This window comes from Myripristis murdjan, chromosome 15, assembly GCF_902150065.1.
Source record: "Myripristis murdjan chromosome 15, fMyrMur1.1, whole genome shotgun sequence".
Classification (NCBI taxonomy): Eukaryota; Metazoa; Chordata; class Actinopteri; order Holocentriformes; family Holocentridae; genus Myripristis; species Myripristis murdjan.
In genome coordinates this window covers 17,111,786-17,132,207 of record NC_043994.1, presented here as the reverse complement: position 1 = coordinate 17,132,207, position 20,422 = coordinate 17,111,786, and the positions used below count along the sequence as shown (strand labels likewise).

The following is a 20,422-nucleotide window of genomic DNA, read 5'->3' as shown; positions in this document are numbered from 1 at the left end:
CTTTACATTATTCACTGACATTACCAAAGACTGACTGACACCATTTTGAAAGCATTGTTAGAACAGTTTATTGCAAAGCTACGTGCAGAAGAAATGATCACATCTTTCAGAAGTCCTTCAGAACTCTGCAAACAAAGTCAAACTTTAATCAGAGGAGCTAAGAGCACATTATGTTCAAAACAGGCATCCATCAGTGAGACTACGCTCAGGTTTTTTCAATGAATTATTAAGTTTCATCGGTAAAGCTGTTCAATGCCAGAGTAAAAAATGATTTTGGAAAAAAAAAAAAAAAATCAATGTCCTAGCAATATTTAGTGCCATGCCATTGTGGAACAAGGCACATAGTACAGTAAACAGGATAACCTGGGAATAAAGAGGAAAATCCAACCCCTGACTTACATCAGGTAAATGAAGTCTTTTTACAGAGAAAATGGCGTGTCATCAAGTTGTACTTTATAATAGATATGCACATTAGATACACAACAATTCACATACCTCAAAGATTGAATTGAACACGTCTTGAAAACTTGCCCTGAAGATGTACATATTACTGGTATATGAAGTATGGAGATATTCTTTTCCTTGTAAGTTCTCCGTATATCCACCGACTCAAGTGTCACAGAGCAACCAGACAACTTTCTAAATATTGACAGCTATTTAACAGTTCATACACAGCTGGGTTGGCACATACAGCACAATATGCAATTATTCTGTCCCATCTGTGTCATATGATGTGCTATTGACATTTTGTAACTGCAAGAGCACCGAAAAATTGCACAATAATTGTCAAGTTGCTCTCCCATTTGGATGTCCTTCAAAATATGGCTGCATGAAAACTATACATAAGTGCTATTTTGAGGGTTGTTAACCTGGGTCAACCAAATATAAAATTTCAACTTGAATTTGACTTTTGGTGCACAATTTGTAGCTCGGACCTGCTGCTTTTTGTCTATAATGGTGATTGAATATATTTTGGCATTATAGTCCATGGACCAGATGATGATAAATCAAAGTTGACATGCTACTGCGAACGGCACCACTGTAAACAGTACATTATGTTAGATGGTGGATACAAAAGATGCACTCCAGCAGGTGGCCCTACTAGGTCAGCTATCAACATGAAACACTATCACTTTCACTTTTATTCAATCCCTTTTGTAACTTCGACTGAGCTGGTAGCATGTGGCACACACACCAAACAAAATGTCCCCCATACTTACAGAAACCTCCCCAAATTACAACACCAAGTAATTTTCAATCTTCAAATTAGCTGTGTACACAAGTGAAACTGCTAAATTTATTTACTTTCAGTGCACCCTCAATTCATACCGGTAAGTAAGTAGAAAAGCACATCCAATAAAAGTACTTGGAATATTAATCAAACGAGCAACAACATAAAAATAACAGCAATCACTCAACTAAAATCAATTAACTGTAAGCAGTCGCATATTGCTTGGGGTGAATATGAGCTGCTTGTTTTTTTTTTTTCATTCTCACCCAGATTGAAGATTCTTCATCATTTATTGTTTATCCATACTGTTTCAATCACTCGGTTTCTATTACTGCGCACATAGCATTGTAAGCCTTCTTGTTTACAACAGAAAATTCTTGCTGATCACTCCCAAGAACCACAGCAAAGTTGGCCTACAGAGAACACAGCTTACACAGTCACATGAAGGCATATTCCAAAAAAAAAAAAAAAAAGAAGAAGAAGAGGAAGAAAATGGTCATCTTTATAGGTAAGAACTTAAGCAGTTTTAAATTTGTTTACAGGTTAAAAGTGGAGAGCACCTGTAACACCCAGAGTTGAGGAAGTGCAGGAAGAAATCTGCAAATTTCGTTATCAAACCACAATTATGTTTGTATACTGTGATGGAAAATGTGTTGTAATATTCTAATTCTTACACATCCCAAGCCTGGATTCACCTATTTAGTGATCAAAGTGATGATGTGAAAGGTTCCCCAAAAGGTACTCATCTCGGACCACCTGTACTGACTGTGTGGCCAAATACACCTGAACATGCATCATTATTAAAGTCTGACTACATAGTCTCGTTGATGTGCTTAGAACTGTTTTAAGAATGAATATTTTATTACAACGATATTGAAAGAACACTGACTCACATAAATGTATCTGGATTTTAGTGAAGATTAGCTAAATTATGCCACCTCTGAAGAGAAAAAAAAAAAAAAAAACACTTGCAGAGGCCAAGTTCCTTGTCATGTCATCGTTGGATCTACAATGAAAACAGCGCTAAGAGAGACAAAGCAGAGTGGTCTCAATGTCTTTCAAGGTGGCCATTTACTGCCATGCAATGGTAGCTCCAAAGTCAGAGTGCGTAGTGCATGTGAACCAGTTTCACTTTAATGCGCACACACGTTCAGCAGCAGTCTGGTTAATGTTTTTTTGTGATGTGGTTCTAGCTGAAATCCTGGTCATACCGCCCCTTGATCATCAAGTTCAGTAAAGGTCCGACCTACAAAAAAACAAAGAGATTCTCAGTTACGATAAGCAATTTCACATCAAGAACAAAATACATCCAACAGTAAGAGAGCTACATCCTGCATTCTTTCAGTGTCCTTTGATACTGGCCTGTCATATCTCTTTCCTTTGTACTAAATCAGGTAAGCCATAAATATTTCCAGTAATTGGGTTGCTGGAAGGGTCAGCGTGCCACTGGGATTTCATGCATGCTCCATTCCCAACAGACGACCTAAATGTGGAATAGCTTTGGAACCTGGTTTGATGTTCTAGAAACTGAGGTGGAGGAGTGACGTCCAAGTTTCACTTGTGCACAGTGATGACTGCAGAGATTTTTGTATCATTTGTCGGTTAAATAAGTTAATGAAGATATAAAAACAACTGCTTTTACTTCATGTGGGTCTCCCAGCGCTTCTCCCAGCATCTTCTCAATATTTCTCATGATGGCCACCTTCTGATGAGCTCGCAGAGGGTACTCTATCCTCTTGGGTGTAGGCGCACCCTGCACAAAGGAGTCAGTACATTGATGTTTATGAAAAAAACACTTGATAAGGCATGATTAGAAAGCAGAACCACTTGTAAATGCAACAGCAAGGATGAGACAGGTATTTGAATGCGGTTCTAGTGAATGAAAAAGGTCCATACTTTGTACCAGAAGTTTACAGTGATTGTCACTCCACCATTCAACAGCGACTCGATGTGATGCCACCTGAGGAAAAGAGGAAAAAGTGTGACTTAATTAGTTAAACTGAACAAGTCCTGGCTCACCACTAAAGAAAAAATTTCTAGAATTTCTATGTTACCGCAAGACAAAATTCTTATACTGAATGTCAACATCATGAATGGCAGTGAGACACTGAAAGAGGCAGTCTAAAGGCAGAAGAGTAACAAGGGTGGCAGCCTAAAGAGTGTGATGATGAGGAGGGTCCAGGTCAGCTCAGGCACTTATTATGGGGGAGAGAGACAGTATGGTAGGTAAGCGGTGTTAAATAAATGTTTGGCATCATTTCTCCAGGTCAGCATTTTCAAAACAAAGGTTGCATTTCCATGATAAAACTCGCAAGAATAAGTGAGAAGTTGCACATAAGCAAGAGCACTGCCCACAAGAAAGGGCACCACAACACACGCCACTTTAAATGAGCACAGCTGCACATTTCACAAGGGGGATCTTCGTCTCCATGAGCAATCTTTCAGTTTGCAAGCAGAAACAAACAACCTGGTGGGAACAAGCAAAGTTAATTCCCCATGCATAATTCTCTTCAGGCGTTTTTATTCAATTAAGTTTCATTTAGTTTTGAGAGATGCAGACTCAGTGGTAGGTCATTTTGTCCATACAGGAATGCCCACTTTTCTGAAACTGTTGACTGGCTTGTACAGTGTGTAAATGGTTGGTGCCCACTGGAAGTGCCCAGGTGCAAGTTGGTGCCATTTGATTGCTTGGACAATCCTCTTGCTCACACACAGGTTAGAATTTTTTTTTCTGCCCCACTCCAACTATTAGTCTGTCTGTTAGCAAGATATCTAAAATTTAGACGAAATGGAAAGGTTAGTTATGGTGAATGAAGAACTGATTAACTTTTCAAAGGGACTTCCCACCGGAGGGCATGACACTGGATGTGGGTTCTCACTAAAAGGCATAAAACTTCCAAAGGGATTCATGTAACACCATCAAACTCTTTGTATCGATCAGCAGAGATAAGAGGCAAACCCTCCATTACTGGACCTATCAAACAACATGGAAGCACTCAAGAGCTCATATCTAGTTTTCACCTATCTGTCCTGCTATTTTTTTTACAAAATTAGGCATAGTAGATGACACTCATCACTGCTGCTGAACAAATACAGAGCTGATTGGCCATGTGGTGCTCCAATAAAACACTTAGAAGTGGCCAGAATTTGAACAGGCATATTTCATGTGTCATTCCACATACAGTCATGAAAACGTGTGCATCTCCTGATGTAAAACAAGTTGGTAATGAGGCATGGAAGAAATTATGAACTTGTGGTGAAAATTCAACATCTGGAACTTGCATGTCCTGACAACTGCATCGTGCCTGTGGAAGTAAACACTCTACTGAGCGCCAGCTAGTAGTTCTCACAAGTTTTCTTATGGAAATGTCACCATATTTCTCCCTCCACTGCCTGCAGCAGGAGGCAGTCTGTGTGACATGGGGAGAGGAAATCATCACACACACAGCCAGCTCGGCTCACCAACAAGCAAGCCGTGCAGTGAAGCATTGTGGGATACAGCAGAGTAAAGTGGTTCTGGCCCAAGGGCAGCATTTTGGGGCTTGCTCATTGGGGCCATAAAACTACATATCAGGGTTTTCCACCTTTGTTGCCATCGCGCCAATACCAAGCGGTCACTGCCAATTTATGCTGTAACAGGACAGCTTTATTCTTAAATAATTATTCCTGCTGCGTTCAGTTGCTTTTGACACAGCAGATGTTTACAGATTCTGGGCCAATCAGTCAGGCACAATTAACGTTCAGTAATAGAAAATGGATGAATAATTTTCTGACACAAGAATGTTTATCAGCTAAATCAAAGAATATCACATTCAAATGCAGAGGACATGAAAATGTTTCATATGGCAAGGCTTCTGGGAGACTAGTTGTCTGAGGGATAATGAAGTGATTTGGTGATGCTGATTTGTATGGAGAGTAATGGTTGCGTGCAACATTTTCACATCTCCACAGACATGGGAGCTAGATGGACCATGAAAGCACTTCTTACCAGTACATGGGGATGTAGAGCACGTCTCCAGGACCGACAACAGCCTCATAGCCAAGTACATTTTTGAAGTTGGGAAACCTCTCATAGTCAGGGTTATCAAAATCAACCTATAAATTAAGAATGTATATCCATTAGAAAATATGAACACATCTCATTCAGTTGTCTTGGTGAAAAGAGAAAATAAATTATCTTTTTTGTTTCTAAAAATACTGGAATGAAATTATATATTGGATACTTTCAGACAAATAAGAGACCATGCACTTGCCTCTATGTGATGCACATAGTTTCTCTCATTGTGAATCCATGGTAAATCACTTTTTCACAGCTCATTTCAGTCACTGTTTAATCTTAGCCTGTCTGAACTTGACTGATCTTGATTGCCTAAACCAGAAATCACTATTCTGGAACCAAAAAATCAAGTCAAGCCCACCTCATAAAACCTAGGTGGAACTTGCATGTCGTGGGCTTACTTGGCTCTGTCTGTCACAGGGGTGATGCACAGGGTATGGGTAGAGACATTCAAACTGATCTGGAGGAAAGAGGATGCATCTCTTGTGGCCTTTGATCTGTGCAAAGAAGTTTTGCTGCTCATCGTAATGCGCTGGCGTTACGTTGCCTGTGGTGAAAAGAGGATGAATGAAGAATGTGGATATGTTGAGTGAGATCGCACCAGAAGAGGCAACACAGACATCTAAAATTACAGAAACAAGATAAATCATTTAGACACAGCCTGAGGCCATTTCATCCAGCATCATACAGCAGAAACTAGAAGACATCAGTTATTCATTGGATAACTACTGCCTGCGGGGCCCTTACCCTCCATGCCTATGAGCAGCAGGTTGGATGTCAGCTGTCCCCAGTTTCTCTTGGCTTGCTGCTTGTTGATCCAGTTCCAGTTGAAACCTAGGAAGTCAACAACAATCTTCCTCCCTACTGTGTCATTCAGTGTCTGCTGCAGGTATACCCTGGAAACAGCATGAAAAGAGACACAAAGTCACAAATCCAACACACATCACGGTGCAGCTGACTTTCAAAAGCACTCTGCATGTGTCAGCAGGATAGGCAGGTTTACACTGCAGTATCATTATTAGTGTAGCAGACCACATCTTGTTTAAACCACAAAAAAGATACGAGGGAAGGGAAGAGTGTGTTGTAAACATATATATAGGCAGGAGCTGCTAAAAGTGTCAGTGAGTCAAAGGGAAGGTTCACTTCAGTAAGTGATCCAAATGTGAGCGGCCCGGCCAAGTCAGGTCACAGAGCTAGGGTGTCCCACAGATGCTCCTGTGTGAATGCTTAGTCATTCCCTGCAGTTTCCTGTACTGCATTAGATTTCATGAGAGAAAACACGCTCCACTGTCAAGCACACCTGCAGCACAAACACTCTGGCCTACATCCCGTCTTGTCTCTGACACTTGGGTTACATTCCTGTTTACAGTTCAAAGGAAGACTTTGTTGTTTCGATTAAGCATCAAAATTCTGGGTTCTTCTGAATACGCACCACGCTCAAACAAACAAGTGTACTTAACAAGTGTGGCTCACCTCTCTTCTCCTCCCATTTCTTCTGTTTTGTGCATTTTGTCCACAAACTCTGAGAATTTCATTTCCATTCGTCGTGATTTGGGCACAAAGTTCTCAAAGTTGACCATCTTTTTCTCATCGTAGTAGAGGAATTTGTGGTTTTCTGCTATATAGACGGAGAAATCCCCGCTTCCGATGTTCTCCTGGAGGTACCCAATGTCCCATTTGAGAGCCGGATACACCAGATTTGTGTCTGTTAAAACCACCGGCTCCTGAAAACAGATTGAATAAATTGATCTCATGCAAATGAATAGGACCTATCTATTGTAAAGTATCCCACCAACTTTGAGACACAAATAAGACCTATAGTGGCACGTAATACACTTACACTGCATTACTCACTCTCCATGAATCCAGACACACACACATTCCACACACACCAAAACCAGGGCTCTCAAGTGTCACGCATTGAGCGTGACAGTCACTCTTTTGGGTCTTTTGTCACGCACTCCCGCCACACATTGTATTTCTCACGCTGAAAAAAAAAAATTGAGCGCCTGTGTCAGTGCTGTCAGTCAAAAAAAGAAAGTTGTTTGATTGGCTATGGTGTAGCCAATCAGATACAGAAACACTGCTGTATCTGGGTAAATCTTAACGCAACAACCAATGAAAAAAGCAATTCTGCTACAACCGTTCCCCTGGAAGTTTTATTTTCTTTGGAAATTGCGACTGGATACGAGCTGCATCACAGAGAGAGACCACCGGAGTATGCGACCAGAGTAAGTCATAAATATTCTATTCACACACATCAGCGAACCATCTTAGGTTGTTTGAATGACGGTAGTCAATAAATAAAAATGGTTTCACTGTGACAGACAGCGGGTTTGTTATGTTAACGGCTGACCAACGGTAGCTAGCTGCTAGTTAAATAGAAACTGCGTTCTGCTGCTTAGTGCTGAGCTAGTATACCTGCTGCTGAAATACGATGTATCTCAAATCGCACACTTCCGTCAGTGCACTGTCTGTAAGTACGCTCAGCCACGGCGAGGTGCTACTCAATTGTAATGGAAAATCACCTAAACCGTGTCGAGGTGAGTAAAAGGGCCATTACTGGCACAGGGCGCGAATTTCGAAAGTGAAGGGTGGCGCGCTTCCCGTTGTGCACTTATCGCCACAGCTTCTACTTCTCCTCCTCTCTAATTCCGAACGGAGATTCACCGCCGAATACCGTCGCCCGCGACAATAGCTCTATTGATTACTGATTTTGATCATTCTTAAATTTATCATTTGTTATTGAAGAATGTTTCGTCTGCGGCAGTAACCGCTACCCCCTGGTGCTGTGGCCGACAGTCGGCATCAGGCGGACCGACCGCGGCACCGGCTGCTCACCTGTCAGGCAGACCTGACGCGGTAGCGGCTAGTGCCGTCGTCGGCCCGCCTGATGCCTACCAGTGCCGCAGCCGGCTTTGGTTTTCGGTGGTAAAGTTATCCGGAAGTAGACGTGTATACATCCTATCTTCAAAATAAAAGCATCACCACTGCTTCTAAGGTATTAGAGTTTTATTTTTGTAAATAACCGGATGTGGCTGTACTTTGCACAATCGCTAGCTTGAGAGTTATCCGAAAACGTCAAAGCAATTTTCAAAACAGACGTTACTTGGACAAACTGACCAAACATTTGGAATCTACGTGGTTACTTTCTCGCCTGAAAAAAAATTAAAACTTAATAAAGTGACATATTAGCAGTCGTAAAACGACAAGTGAAGTCAGCTTTTTTGGCTAGCTACTTCCGGTCAGTGGTGCCGTGAGTGTGAGAAGTGCGCAATTTGAGACACAGTAATAGTGTTTACGTTTAGTAAACATCGTCGTTTACAAAATTAACACTGCTGTTTTCATAGGTCACTTTTAAAATCATGTCATATTTTATGATCATAATCCTGGCCATGGATGCATTAATCATTGCATATGTCTTTCAAAGACGTTAGGTAAAAAGGCAAAGCAGTCAAGCATCCTCTCATTTGCCATGAGAGGAAAGCCCCCTAAAAAGCCCAGGTTAGAGGAGACAGTGCAGGTGGAACAGGAGGAGACAGTGCAGGAGAAAGAGACAGTGCAGGTGGAAGAGAAAGAGACAGCACAGGAGGAAGAGGAACATACAGTGCAGGTGGAAGAGAAAGAGACAGCACAGGAGGAAGAGGAACATACAGTGCAGGTGGAAGAGAAAGAGACAGCACAGGAGGAAGAGGAACATACAGTGCAGGTGGAAGAGACAGAGACAGCACAGGTGGAAGAGGAACATACAGTGCAGGTGGAAGAGACAGAGACAGCACAGGTGGAAGAGACGTCCGAGATGGCTATGGAGTCAGAAGAGACCATCAAAACAAACAAAAGAAAAGTACCAGGAGCAGCCACCTACAAGAGCTCTTTTAATAAAGAATGGACCTGTAAATGGCCGTTTATTACTGTAGGAAGCACCAGCTTCTATTATTGGTGCTCCATCTGCCGCCAAGAGAACTCCTGTGCCCATCAAGGTGTGCGAGATGTGACCAGGCACATAGAAAGTAAGGGGCACAAGGCCAAACAGCAGTCACTGAAGTCAGCCAGCACAGTCAAAAACTTTTACGTGCCAGTGACTGCAGAAATGAGTGTCCAAGAGGTCAAGGTACATAGCACATTACATCCAAAAGGTTACAATGTTCATGAATACCATTTATACAAAATAGTACAACTAATTCTATGTTTGTGGCATATGATATATGAGACATTCATCCATGACATGGACAGAATACTGCTCTGTAATGTATTTTTGTTGTTACTAAAATTGTAGACATGTAGACATTCAAATGTGTAGTCAGCAGAGCTAAATCTTTTTTCATTTGTTTCTGTTGCAGACAAGGAGAGCTGAAGTGAAAGTTGCCGTAGCAATGGTTCAACACAATGTGCCGTTTGCTGTGGCTGACCATTTCAGCCCCTTGTACAGGGAATGTTTCAAAGACTCTCCCACAGCTCAAAATTTCAAGAGTGCTAGCACAAAAACTACCTGCATCATTAATGAAGCAGTGGCACCACACTATAAGAACGAGCTGGTGATGAAGATGAGGGAAAATCCCTTTACACTGGTCATAGATGGTTCAAATGACACAGGTAGGCTATACGTTTGACAGCTAAATTGCCTGTTTCTATTTCCTCATGTTTAAGTCACACTGAAATAATACACATCCAGTGTATGCATGCAAAATTAGTTATTTACCATATCATTACAGGACTTGAGAAGATGAACCCCTTAACTGTCAGGGTATTTGACACCACCAAAGTTGTGCACAGATTCCTGGACATGTGCACTACAAGTGGAAATAGATGTGGCACAGCTGATGTCATATATAAAAAAATCCACGATGTACTGATGGAGAATAACATTCCTTGGAAAAACTGCATTGGCTTGTCAGTTGATAATGCCCCTGTTAACATTGGTGCCAAAAATTCAATTGCGGCAAAAATGCTTCAGGAAAACCCCAAAATTTACATTCATGGATGCCCCTGCCATATAATCCATAACACTGCCAAACATGCAGGGGAGAGGTTTTTGGAAGTAAGTTTCAACATGTTTGCTTTTATATTAATTATCTGTTAATGTAAGGTGAAATAATTAATTTGCTGTAAAATGACATCCTTGCACTCATATCATGTTCTGCAGATATCTGGATTTGACACTGAGGACCTTGTGGTTGACACTGGATATTGGTTTAAGGGCAGCACGAACCGTAAAGGTTACTTGAAAGGTTTGTAATTCATTTAGCTACAGTGTTGTACACCAAAACTGAAGAAAAAATGAGTTAACTTTGTTTTTCTTGCATATTTTATCAGAATTTTGTGAACTCCATGGCAGTGAGTACATGGAAATGCTACTGCACATTTCTGTGAGGTGGCTGAGTTTGGAGATGTGCATCACCCGCATTCTGAAGCAATATGGCCCACTCACCAGCTACTTCAAATCCTTAAGTAAGTCACTCATTATATTGACACTAGTTCAGGATAGTTAAATGAGACACCCAATACTAACAAATTGTCTATTTGCAGATGAGAAACAACCAAGGTTCAGAAGGCTAGTGGAGGCGTTTACCGATCCCCTGACGGAAGTCTACCTCCTGTTCTTTCAGGCCACATTGCCAGTGTTCTCTGCACTGAACCTCCTTCTCCAGAGAGAAAAGGCATCTATATTCCAGCTGTATGAAGAGGTAAATGGGAGGGTTGGTGGGCTATGTTTGGCTATTTTTGTGTCTCCTTTCTTATGTGCAGCACTCCTTTGAGATATAGGTTGTGTTATTTTGTCATTTGTTGATTCTGTGCACTATATGCCTCCCTTGATAAATGACTTTTGCAGAGTGAAAAAATAACTTAATTATCTATCATGCATCATGCACCAATGCATGATCAATCATGCATTGGAAACTTTTATGACATTAAATTTTGCAGATGACGAAATTTGTGAAGAAACTTTGTTTGAGGTTCCTGAAACCAGCAGCACTGCGAGGAGAAGTCCATGACATCCCCTACAAGGACCCACTGCACCAACTGCCAGGTAATGCTTTGAAGTCACATAGGGAGATAAACCTGTAGGCTTATTGACAACAAATAAATTTTTTTCTATGGATTAAGTGATCTTTCTGATGATGGAAAATGGATAAAATATTTTAAAAAGTATGTATTAAACCCAAAGATATCCTGTAAGATGCATGTATTTGACTACCTTTCTCTACTGTATGTCTACTGTCTCTCTGATAGGAGAAAAACTCAATGTGGGATTCATCACCAGAGCTACACTCAACAGGCTCCTTGAGGCTGGAGAGGTCACAACACAGAAGGCTCAACAATTCCAACAGGCAGCACTGGCCTTCCTGGTCAGAGCTGTGGAGTATGCCATAGATAAACTCCCTTTGGAAGATGCTCTCCTGAAGCATGCCAGATTTGTTGATGTGCAAATGAGGGCTGAGTGTGGGGTTGAAGATGTCCTCTACTTTGTAGACAGGCAAGGGTTTTCACATACTGACTATCTTTTTAGGTTTAAAAAGATGATTATCATGATCACAAAAGAAATCTGTCTCTCATTGCATTCTAAACAGTCTTGTACACATTGTGCTCTTTTTAAGATATCAGGAACTCCTTCCTTTTAATGATCCCAAGGAACAGGACCAAATAGCTGAGGAGCTTATGGACTACCAGCTAATGGACATTGCCATGCCCCAGGACCCAACATCATTTGACGTTGAGGAGTTTTGGGGAATGATGACCTCAAAAAAGAACAAAGTAAGAAATATTTTGCACACAACACAATTTGCTCATTTTTAATATAAAAGGAAAACATTTAAGTAATAAAGGCCCTTGGTTCCTTTTTTCAAAGGTGACTGGCTTGAACCAATTTGGGAGGCTTGCAAAGATTGCAACCTTAATCTTAGTTCTTCCTCACTCAAATGCGGATGCTGAGAGGGTATTTTCGATGGTGGGTCTCAACAAAACATCAACCCGGAATAGCTTGTCTCTGGACGGGACATTGGCCTCCATCATGACCTTGAAAATGGCAGGACTTGAGCCGAACTGTTTTAAGTGGGAGCCAACAACACAGATGATTACTGAGTCCAAAAAGGCCACAGACACTTATAACAAACGACACAAGTCATAGATAGTCAGTCAGTCAGTCAGTCACTCACTCACTCACTCACTCACTCACTCACTCACTCAGTCAGTCAGTCACTTGGTCACTCAGTCAGTAACTCGCTCACTCAGTCAGTCAGTCACTCAGTCAGTCAGTCACTCAGTCAGTGAGTTGGTCACTCAGTAACTCGCTCACTCAGTCAGTTGGTCACTCAGTCAGTCAGTCACTCACTCACTCAGTCAGTCAGTCAGTTGGTCACTCAGTCAGGCAGTCACTCAGTCAGTCACTTGGTCACTCAGTCAGTCAGTAACTCACTCACTCAGTCAGTCAGTTGGTCACTCACTCACTCAGTCAGGCAGTCAGTCACTTGGTCACTCAGTCAGTCAGTAACTCAGTCAGGCAGTCAGTCAGTTGGTCACTCACTCACTCACTCAGTCAGTCACTTGGTCACTCAGTCAGTCAGTAACTCAGTCACTCAGTCAGTTGGTCACTCAGTCAGTCAGTAACTCACTCAGTCAGTCAGTAACTCACTCAGTCAGTCACTCACTCACTCAGTCAGGCAGGCAGTCAGTCAGTCACTCAGTCAGTCACTCAGTCAGTTGGTCACTCAGTCACTCACTCACTCAGTCAGTTGGTCACTCAGTCAGTCAGTCACTCACTCACTCAGTCAGTCAGTCACTCAGTCAGTTGGTCACTCACTCACTCAGTTGGTCACTCAGTCAGTCAGTAACTCACTCACTCAGTCAGTCAGTCAGTTGGTCACTCAGTCAGTTGGTCACTCAGTCACTCACTCAGTCAGACAGTCACTCACTCACTCAGTCAGTTGGTCACTCAGTCAGGCAGTCACTCAGTCAGTTGGTCACTCAGTCAGTCACTCAGTCACTCACTCAGTCAGGCAGGCAGTCACTCAGTCAGTTGGTCACTCAGTCAGGCAGTCACTCACTCACTCACTCAGTCAGTTGGTCACTCAGTCAGTTGGTCACTCAGTCAGTCAGTAACTCACTCACTCACTCAGTCACTCAGTCAGTTGGTCACTCACTCAGTCAGTCACTCAGTCAGTTGGTCACTCACTCACTCACTCAATCAGGCAGGCAGGCAGTCAGTCACTCACTCACTCACTCACTCAGTCAGTTGGTCACTCAGTCAGTCAGTCACTCAGTCAGTTGCTCATTCAGTAACTCACTCAGTCAGTTGGTCAATCAGTCACTCACTCAGTCAGGCAGTCAGTCACTTGGTCACTCACTCAGTCAGTCAGTTGGTCACTCAGTCAGTTGCTCACTCAGTCAGTAACTCACTCACTCAGTCAGTCAGTCACTTGGTCACTCACTCAGTGAGTTGGTCACTCAGTCAGTCACTCAGTCACTCACTCACTCAGTCAGTTGGTCACTCAGTCACTCAGTCAGTTGGTCACTCACTCACTCACTCAGTCAGCCACTCAGTCTCTCCATCAGCTGGTCAGTCAGTCAGTCAGTCACTCTCTCACTCACATTAAATAAAAAAAAAAAAATCAATAAAGATGTTCTACTTGGTTAAACTGTCAGTGCCTGGTGTCATACTTCTGTAAGCCTGAGTAGTTATTATAACAGCAACCACACTGATGATAATATGAATAATATGAAAGACCTCCATTTCTATAACCCATCCAACCCTCTGCGGAGTGACAAAATTGGGGGCGGCCGGGGGGGAGGGGGGTGTCACTCTGGTCTGCATTCAAAACTTGAGAGCCCTGCAAAACATACACACGTACGCAAAACACACCAGCTCACAAGAGAAATTTACATTCTCTTTAACTTTACAACTTTACATATCCCCATTTTATGCTGTAAATTAACTGTTCTCACATTAACATCTCACTTTATTGTTTACAGCTTTAATCCTATAATTCCAAGAAATTATCATCAACTGAGGGGGAAAAAATCCCCAGCATTACCGGGTGCTCCTGAGTCATGTAGCTGAGTGTTCTTGTGGTTGATCCTCCACACACTTTTTTTTTAATTATTATTATTATTCGTGTTTCTGTGGCAATCAAAAGAGTCTTTTGTATTCGGAGAGACGCATCATGCACACATGTACATCACATCACTGGTGGGTGTTTCCGTGTAAGTGCCAGGCTGCAGCTCTGGCGGTCCCTTTGGACATAATAAGGGTTAAGGGTTAGGTAGCGAGTGCTACGTGACTAACTGAACGTACACCCACAGGCGCGCTCCCGTGTCTCTCCGCGCACGCAGCCACTCCGCGGTTTCACAGGCGAGCGCACGGCGTCTGCATTCACAGCCAGAAGTGTGAGATCAGATCATTTCAACACAGGCTTGCTGGGAAACCTTTTAGTGCAGGAAAGTATAAAGCTCAGACGCGCATTTACGTTAAGGCTTCTAGTTTGGCGCAGCCACACGCCGGGCTTTTATTTTGACAGGTTGTTGTAACTGTTACGGCGGTGCAACACAACGCAATCCATATTATAAATATATATTTATATTTATATAAAGAGAGAGCTGCAACTTGCACGCATCCTGGTACGTGCACGGTGGAAACACACACACACCACTCGGCTCTGCTGTAAAGGATTTCAGTGGGGACTTGAATGGACGAGCCTTATTTGGACATCTCATCAGCATCCTTAAACCTCGGGCTCGCGATACATTCGCTCACGCACGCGCGCTCACGTAGCCGGCAGTTCGTTTCTTTTTCTTTCTTTCTTTCTTTTTTTTTTTTTTTTTTTTTTTTAGTTTTCTCGTGATTACGCCTGAAACGAAGCGAGATTGAACTCACTCCCTCGACGGTAAACAGTATAAACACTTCAGAATATTGAGGTCGCCACCAATGTGAGCCATTTATGTGCCTTTGCTTTTAGAGAGCTACCACACACATGTCGCAGCAGGGTTTTACAATATGAAGCAGCAGGTTCAAAAAGCCACAGAAAATCATATTGTAATACCAGTAAAATAACATAAATGGCAACAAGGGACAGTATCACACCCTGGATATATGTTAATTGTAAGGATAGATTATTAAACTGTAATTCATTGATATAAGGCAGGAGCATATGATGAGTTTGCTCAAATCTTAGTCCAGCTCTAATCCAAGTTCAGTGGAAGTTCATCCATACAACACCTCAGGCAGGTGATGTGTGTTTCACTCTACAAAGTCCTGGGTTTAATCATCAGAAAAGCCTCATGATGTTTCGAGATTTTGAGATGGCCTCTCCCATTTTTCCCTCAGCCAGGCAAAGGACACTAATGCTTAATTTAAGTCATAATAACAGATGCAATGTATTAGTGAACACTATGTGCTGTAGCTACAACAATAAAAGGATATGCACGGGTCCTAGGCTGCCAAACACAAAAATAACCAAACTTGCAGGAGTTTCCCATTCACGTCTATCTTCCTTAAGGACATTACAGCAAGGAGAGAGCAAACCCTACCCCCATGAATAAGATCATTGAAAAGAGATATCTTTTCAAATACGTTAACTCTATGACCCGAGTCTGCAATTATTTTTCCACTGTGACTCATCCAGAGGTTCACTTTAATATTTAACCTTGTTGTTCTGCACGTTTTAGTTCATACACCTGTTTATGATCTTTTGAAAACAGACTTAAAGCTCCCCTCTAGGAGTTGGGCCACGATCTCACAGCGGTTTAAAGTGACCCAATTCTGATTTTTTTTTCTCAGATGTGATCTTTTGGGCTTGACTGCTCACATTCATCTTTGCATGAGACCCGTATCGGACATCAGTGCAAAAAAATCTGTACCATGACCCCACAATTACAACAAGCATGCTACTGAACGACAGAAAATGTCATTGGCACGACAGTCCATTTAAACAGTGGTGCAGGCGTTCATTTCTCAAATAGTTTCTGCAGAAACAGTCCGTCAGCCGGTCGGGTTGAGGACAAGAAAAAAAGGGGGCTTTGGCTGAAGCATCTTCCCTTAATATCTATTAAATTTGCAACCTCAGTGTCTCTCAGTTTAGGACTCAGGAGGTGTCAGATTCAGTGTGGCTTTCTGCTGATCACACTGGTATAAAAATATTAGAGGTGTCACATTTGAGTAAAAAAAAAAAAAAAAAAAAAAAAAAATGATTTAGGCCATATTCTCCTGACTACCTAAATGTAGCCTTAGAGTAGAATTTCTAGATCAAGAACAATATGTTAGTGTTCCTAACATATTTTTTGTTCCTCCAGTTTTGGACACAGCATGAAAAATACATAACTGCTGGTAAAAGATCAGTTACTCAAATAATTTATAAAATGTCCCCTAAACCAAGGTCTTATGTCAAGTGGTAGGGTCACTGTAAAAGCAATGTTTTCCACTTTCAAAGTTCAAGTGATGCATGGTTTAGTTTGTGAAGACTCCCCTGTTATACTTGATCTATTCTTGGACAGTAACTCTTAAAAGTGCAGAAAAACAACTTTGGTTAGTGTACTACAACACAGCCATCACACAATTAGTGGTGCAAGTGACAAGGATCTTTTGAAGCCAGTGTAGTTTTAAAAGTGTTGAAAATAACTATTTCTGTACAATTACAACAACTAGATGGACGGGGTAACAGAATTCAGATCTGACCTGTTACTGAGTGAAACTCATTGAAAACACACTTTTGTTCATTCCCTTGTTCTTTTTAACCCCTGAAGTGGGGCAAAAGCTGCTAGCGATAAAAGGAGCATTCAACAATGAAAACAGAGAATGGGTTTCCTTATCACAACACAAACTATGCCTGTGGCGTGTTTCTTAGTCATAGTAATACTGTCTGTGTGGTGCTAGCAGGCATTCAAACCCACTGAGCCTAAAATGCAATCACAGAGAGGCAAATAAGTGTAGCCTTTTGTGATACAATTCATCATAAGATCCTTTTAGGAGTTGGTGAGTGGGGTGTCATTTTCCTTGAAAGGCATATTAATGAAAAAGTGAAAAAGCATATTCACTCATTCATGGGAAGGATCATGGCATGCATAATAACTCATTCTGTGCAGGGTCCTTTTTGTTAATGTTAAACAAGCTGCCAACTGTCAAAAGGTCCTGCTGATAATGTGATTTTTTTTTTCACATTTGTATTTTGACCATTACAGGTTGGCTTGTCTACCTGAAAAAATATCAGCCTTGCCTTTATTCTGCTTGTACAGCTTCTGTCACATAATGGAAGTGATGTAAGTTTACAATTTTGTCATGCAAACACAGCAACGCCCAGAGCTCTTCCACCAGCAGCGGATGGGATGTAACATTTCTGGTGACATGCAAGTTCTGAACATGTACAAACAAATAAGATGTGCATTTCCACAATGCTGTCACTCACAACCAATGCGGGCACATTGTTACCCAACAAAACTACTGTGGAAAACACCACTGTTGCATCTTTTTGCAATAGTGGAAAAGGCACTTATCCTTTACTACCTGCTATGGAAGATGGTTAATTTTCACTGATGCAAATTAAACGGTCTTGTAACGCGGGAATATCATGTTTACTCAATTGCTGAGACTTTAGTCTCTTAAAGAGTAAAGGTTATTGGGATGAATCGTGACCTACCATCTCTAAACTCCAAGAGTACTGCAATAAGGCGGCAGCAATGAACTGAGCTCTGCTATGTTTAATGAGATGGGTTTCTAAGCTTAATCTTGAGCCAGGCACACTTGATCCGATCTGCTGTTAATTCAAGAGCAGATCAGGGTTCCCAGTGCTAGTGGCTCCCAAACTGGGACCAAGGGACACCATGGGGTCCCTGACGTGTTTCAGGAGGAGCCCAGAAAAACGGAGAGGAGTGCGTGATCACTTTTTTTCAAAATGAGGTCATAAAGATGACTCATTTAAGTTAGGTTTCCTTCTCCCCCTAGTCATACCACCCTACCCACAGAATAATGAGATACTGAATTCTGCAGCGCAAGTAACCACTCAGATGTGCATGCATGCTATCAGACGAGAGGATGGTGCATTACGTGATCTATCTGGGGTCCTGGATATGAACTGGTTTGAGTTTCCCTAATCTATCTGTGTCCTCAGTCGTCTAACACAACTAGCAAAGGTCTTCCAACCCATCTGAACCATTAAAAGCAGAGCGGAGGATCAGTAGGTACAGCCGCAGGGTGCGTAAAGTTGTGTAGCCAGCGGAGTTTACCTCGTTGTTTATGAGCATCTCAGCCCTGGGGTCTGTGTGGGACAGTCTGGGGATGGGCTTGGTTGGGAAGGGATACTTTCGGAGCTGAGACTCATTCCAGCCCGTGTTTTGGACCTCGGAGAAAGCGGCGCCGCCTTCGCTTGCGGTCGGATCGGTCTCCACCACCGTTGCCGTTGCCATCACCGTCGACTACCACAGCTTCAAACCCCCGACCTCCTTTCAGTAAAACAGTCCGAAATTGGCTCCTCTTCGCGACAAACCCCAGCTCGGTTGGAGGTTCAGCGGCGGGTGTGTGATACAAAGTGTCTCCTCCACGGCGGAATAAGACTCAGAGAAAACCAAACTGGTCTCCAGACGGCAAACGCAGCGTCGTTTTAGCTCCGCTCCATGTAGATGTAAACACAGCGTTGACAGGCACAGAACAAACGACACCAACCAAAGTAGTCAAGGAAATACTTTGAGAATTTCATGCGCAGAATGAGGAACAGTGACACCTAAAGTGCTGGAGGAGTAACTAATATCTGATGTAACACATTGCAACTTCCACTAGAGGGCGCTATTGCGTCATTTTTTGGTCGTCAGTGGTGAGGACAATGGGTTGGCCAGCAGATATAGACAGAAATCGATGATGGCTTCATGCTATCTGTGATGTGTAGGCTATTTTCAATAAAGTGACATGAAATATGACCATTTTAAATACCTATTTCAGAATCTGAATTAGTGTTGCTGGTCAATTTTATTGGCTTCAACTCGGTGGGTTACCCCAGATCACATTAAACATGAAACATCACAAAAGTAAATAAATTAACAAAAAAGAAGCACAGAAGAAGTGGTATATGAAAAGTAGAAATTTGGACAATGCCAGTATGCCTGTTTTGTAGTCTAGCCTACACATAAAGCATTTTGTAGAAAAAAAAAAATGAATTAAATAAATAACTTTAATTCAGACAACAATATTGGAACAGTGTTGGAACCAGAGTTATTACACTGATGGCAAGCTGATCTAGAGAATACTGCACTGAGTTTGGACTGCAGGGAAAAATGAAAGAGAACATAACGCTGCATGCATGGGTTGGAATGGCATAGTAAATAGATGTACAGTGGGGTCCAAAAGTCTAAAGGCCACTACTGAGAACTCTTTTATTTCATCATTTGTCAAAAAAAAACATATTTTTGGTCAAATTATATTTCTCAAACCAAATTATAGAGTCACTAATACAAGTAAAGAAACTGGCCAACATTTTTTTATTTAACAAAATGGATCCAAGTGTGGTGATGGGATGTCCATTCTGTAATATCAGCGAGGCTGTGTGTTGTGTCGTTTCTGAGTGTAACAGGTTGTCGCTGCTTTTTGCACTGCTGTCTGGGATCTGTGGGAGGATAGGAGTCGTTTTCTCCGTGGGGCTGTTGATCCTGGGTCGCTGAATTTTTGTGGCTGGTCAGGAAAAGTTGGACATTTGTCTCAGCAGAGGAGACAGGCTGCAGGGGCGGGGGCTGGTGGAGGTGGTGTCAGGGTTTAAGGGGCTGGTCTCTGTGTGCCTTAGGGCTGAATTTGAATATCACAGTTTGGTTAATAACAGAGAGGGGTTTCAGAGTGTTTGCTGTGTAGGTGAGGCTGTCAGAACATTGAGGGATGGGGAACTTTTTTATTTTTTGCAACTGGGACGCTTTTTTGATGTAATGGTTTGATGTAATGTTGTCAGAAGGGGGGTCTCTGGATACTGATAGTGAGTGTGTTTGAGGAGAGAGGCAGTGGGTATCATTTTATTTCTATTTAATCTCTTTTTGTAATGTATGTGGTGAGTAGATTTTTGTAGCAGTTGAATCTGTAGCTTTGGAAATGTTTTCATAAAACATTTCCAACAAAGTCTCTCTCTCTCTCCCTCTCCCTCTCTCTCTCTCTCTCTCTCTCTCTCTCTCTCTCT

At 42.1% G+C, this 20,422-nt stretch overlaps 1 protein-coding gene across 3 annotated transcripts; it reads right to left on the bottom strand.

Annotated features, from left to right (window-relative positions):
- Nucleotides 1-36: 36 nt before the first annotated feature.
- On the bottom strand, nt 37-18,903 carry hif1an (hypoxia inducible factor 1 subunit alpha inhibitor). 3 transcript variants are annotated; one of them, XM_030070335.1, is made up of 8 exons: nt 18,498-18,903; nt 6,762-7,012; nt 6,036-6,184; nt 5,690-5,835; nt 5,220-5,326; nt 3,128-3,191; nt 2,874-2,984; nt 37-2,477 (listed from the first exon to the last, which is right to left on the bottom strand). In XM_030070335.1, exons 1-8 carry the CDS (start codon nt 18,675-18,677, stop codon nt 2,421-2,423), a joined length of 1,065 nt encoding a protein of 354 aa, XP_029926195.1. In that variant the 5' UTR covers nt 18,678-18,903; the 3' UTR covers nt 37-2,420. The 3 variants fall into 3 exon arrangements, with proteins under 3 accessions (XP_029926195.1, XP_029926197.1, XP_029926196.1); XM_030070337.1 differs by lacking the exon at nt 18,498-18,903 and adding an exon at nt 8,069-8,090; XM_030070336.1 differs by lacking the exon at nt 18,498-18,903 and adding an exon at nt 7,710-7,759.
- Between the last annotated feature and the right edge of the window lie 1,519 nt (nt 18,904-20,422).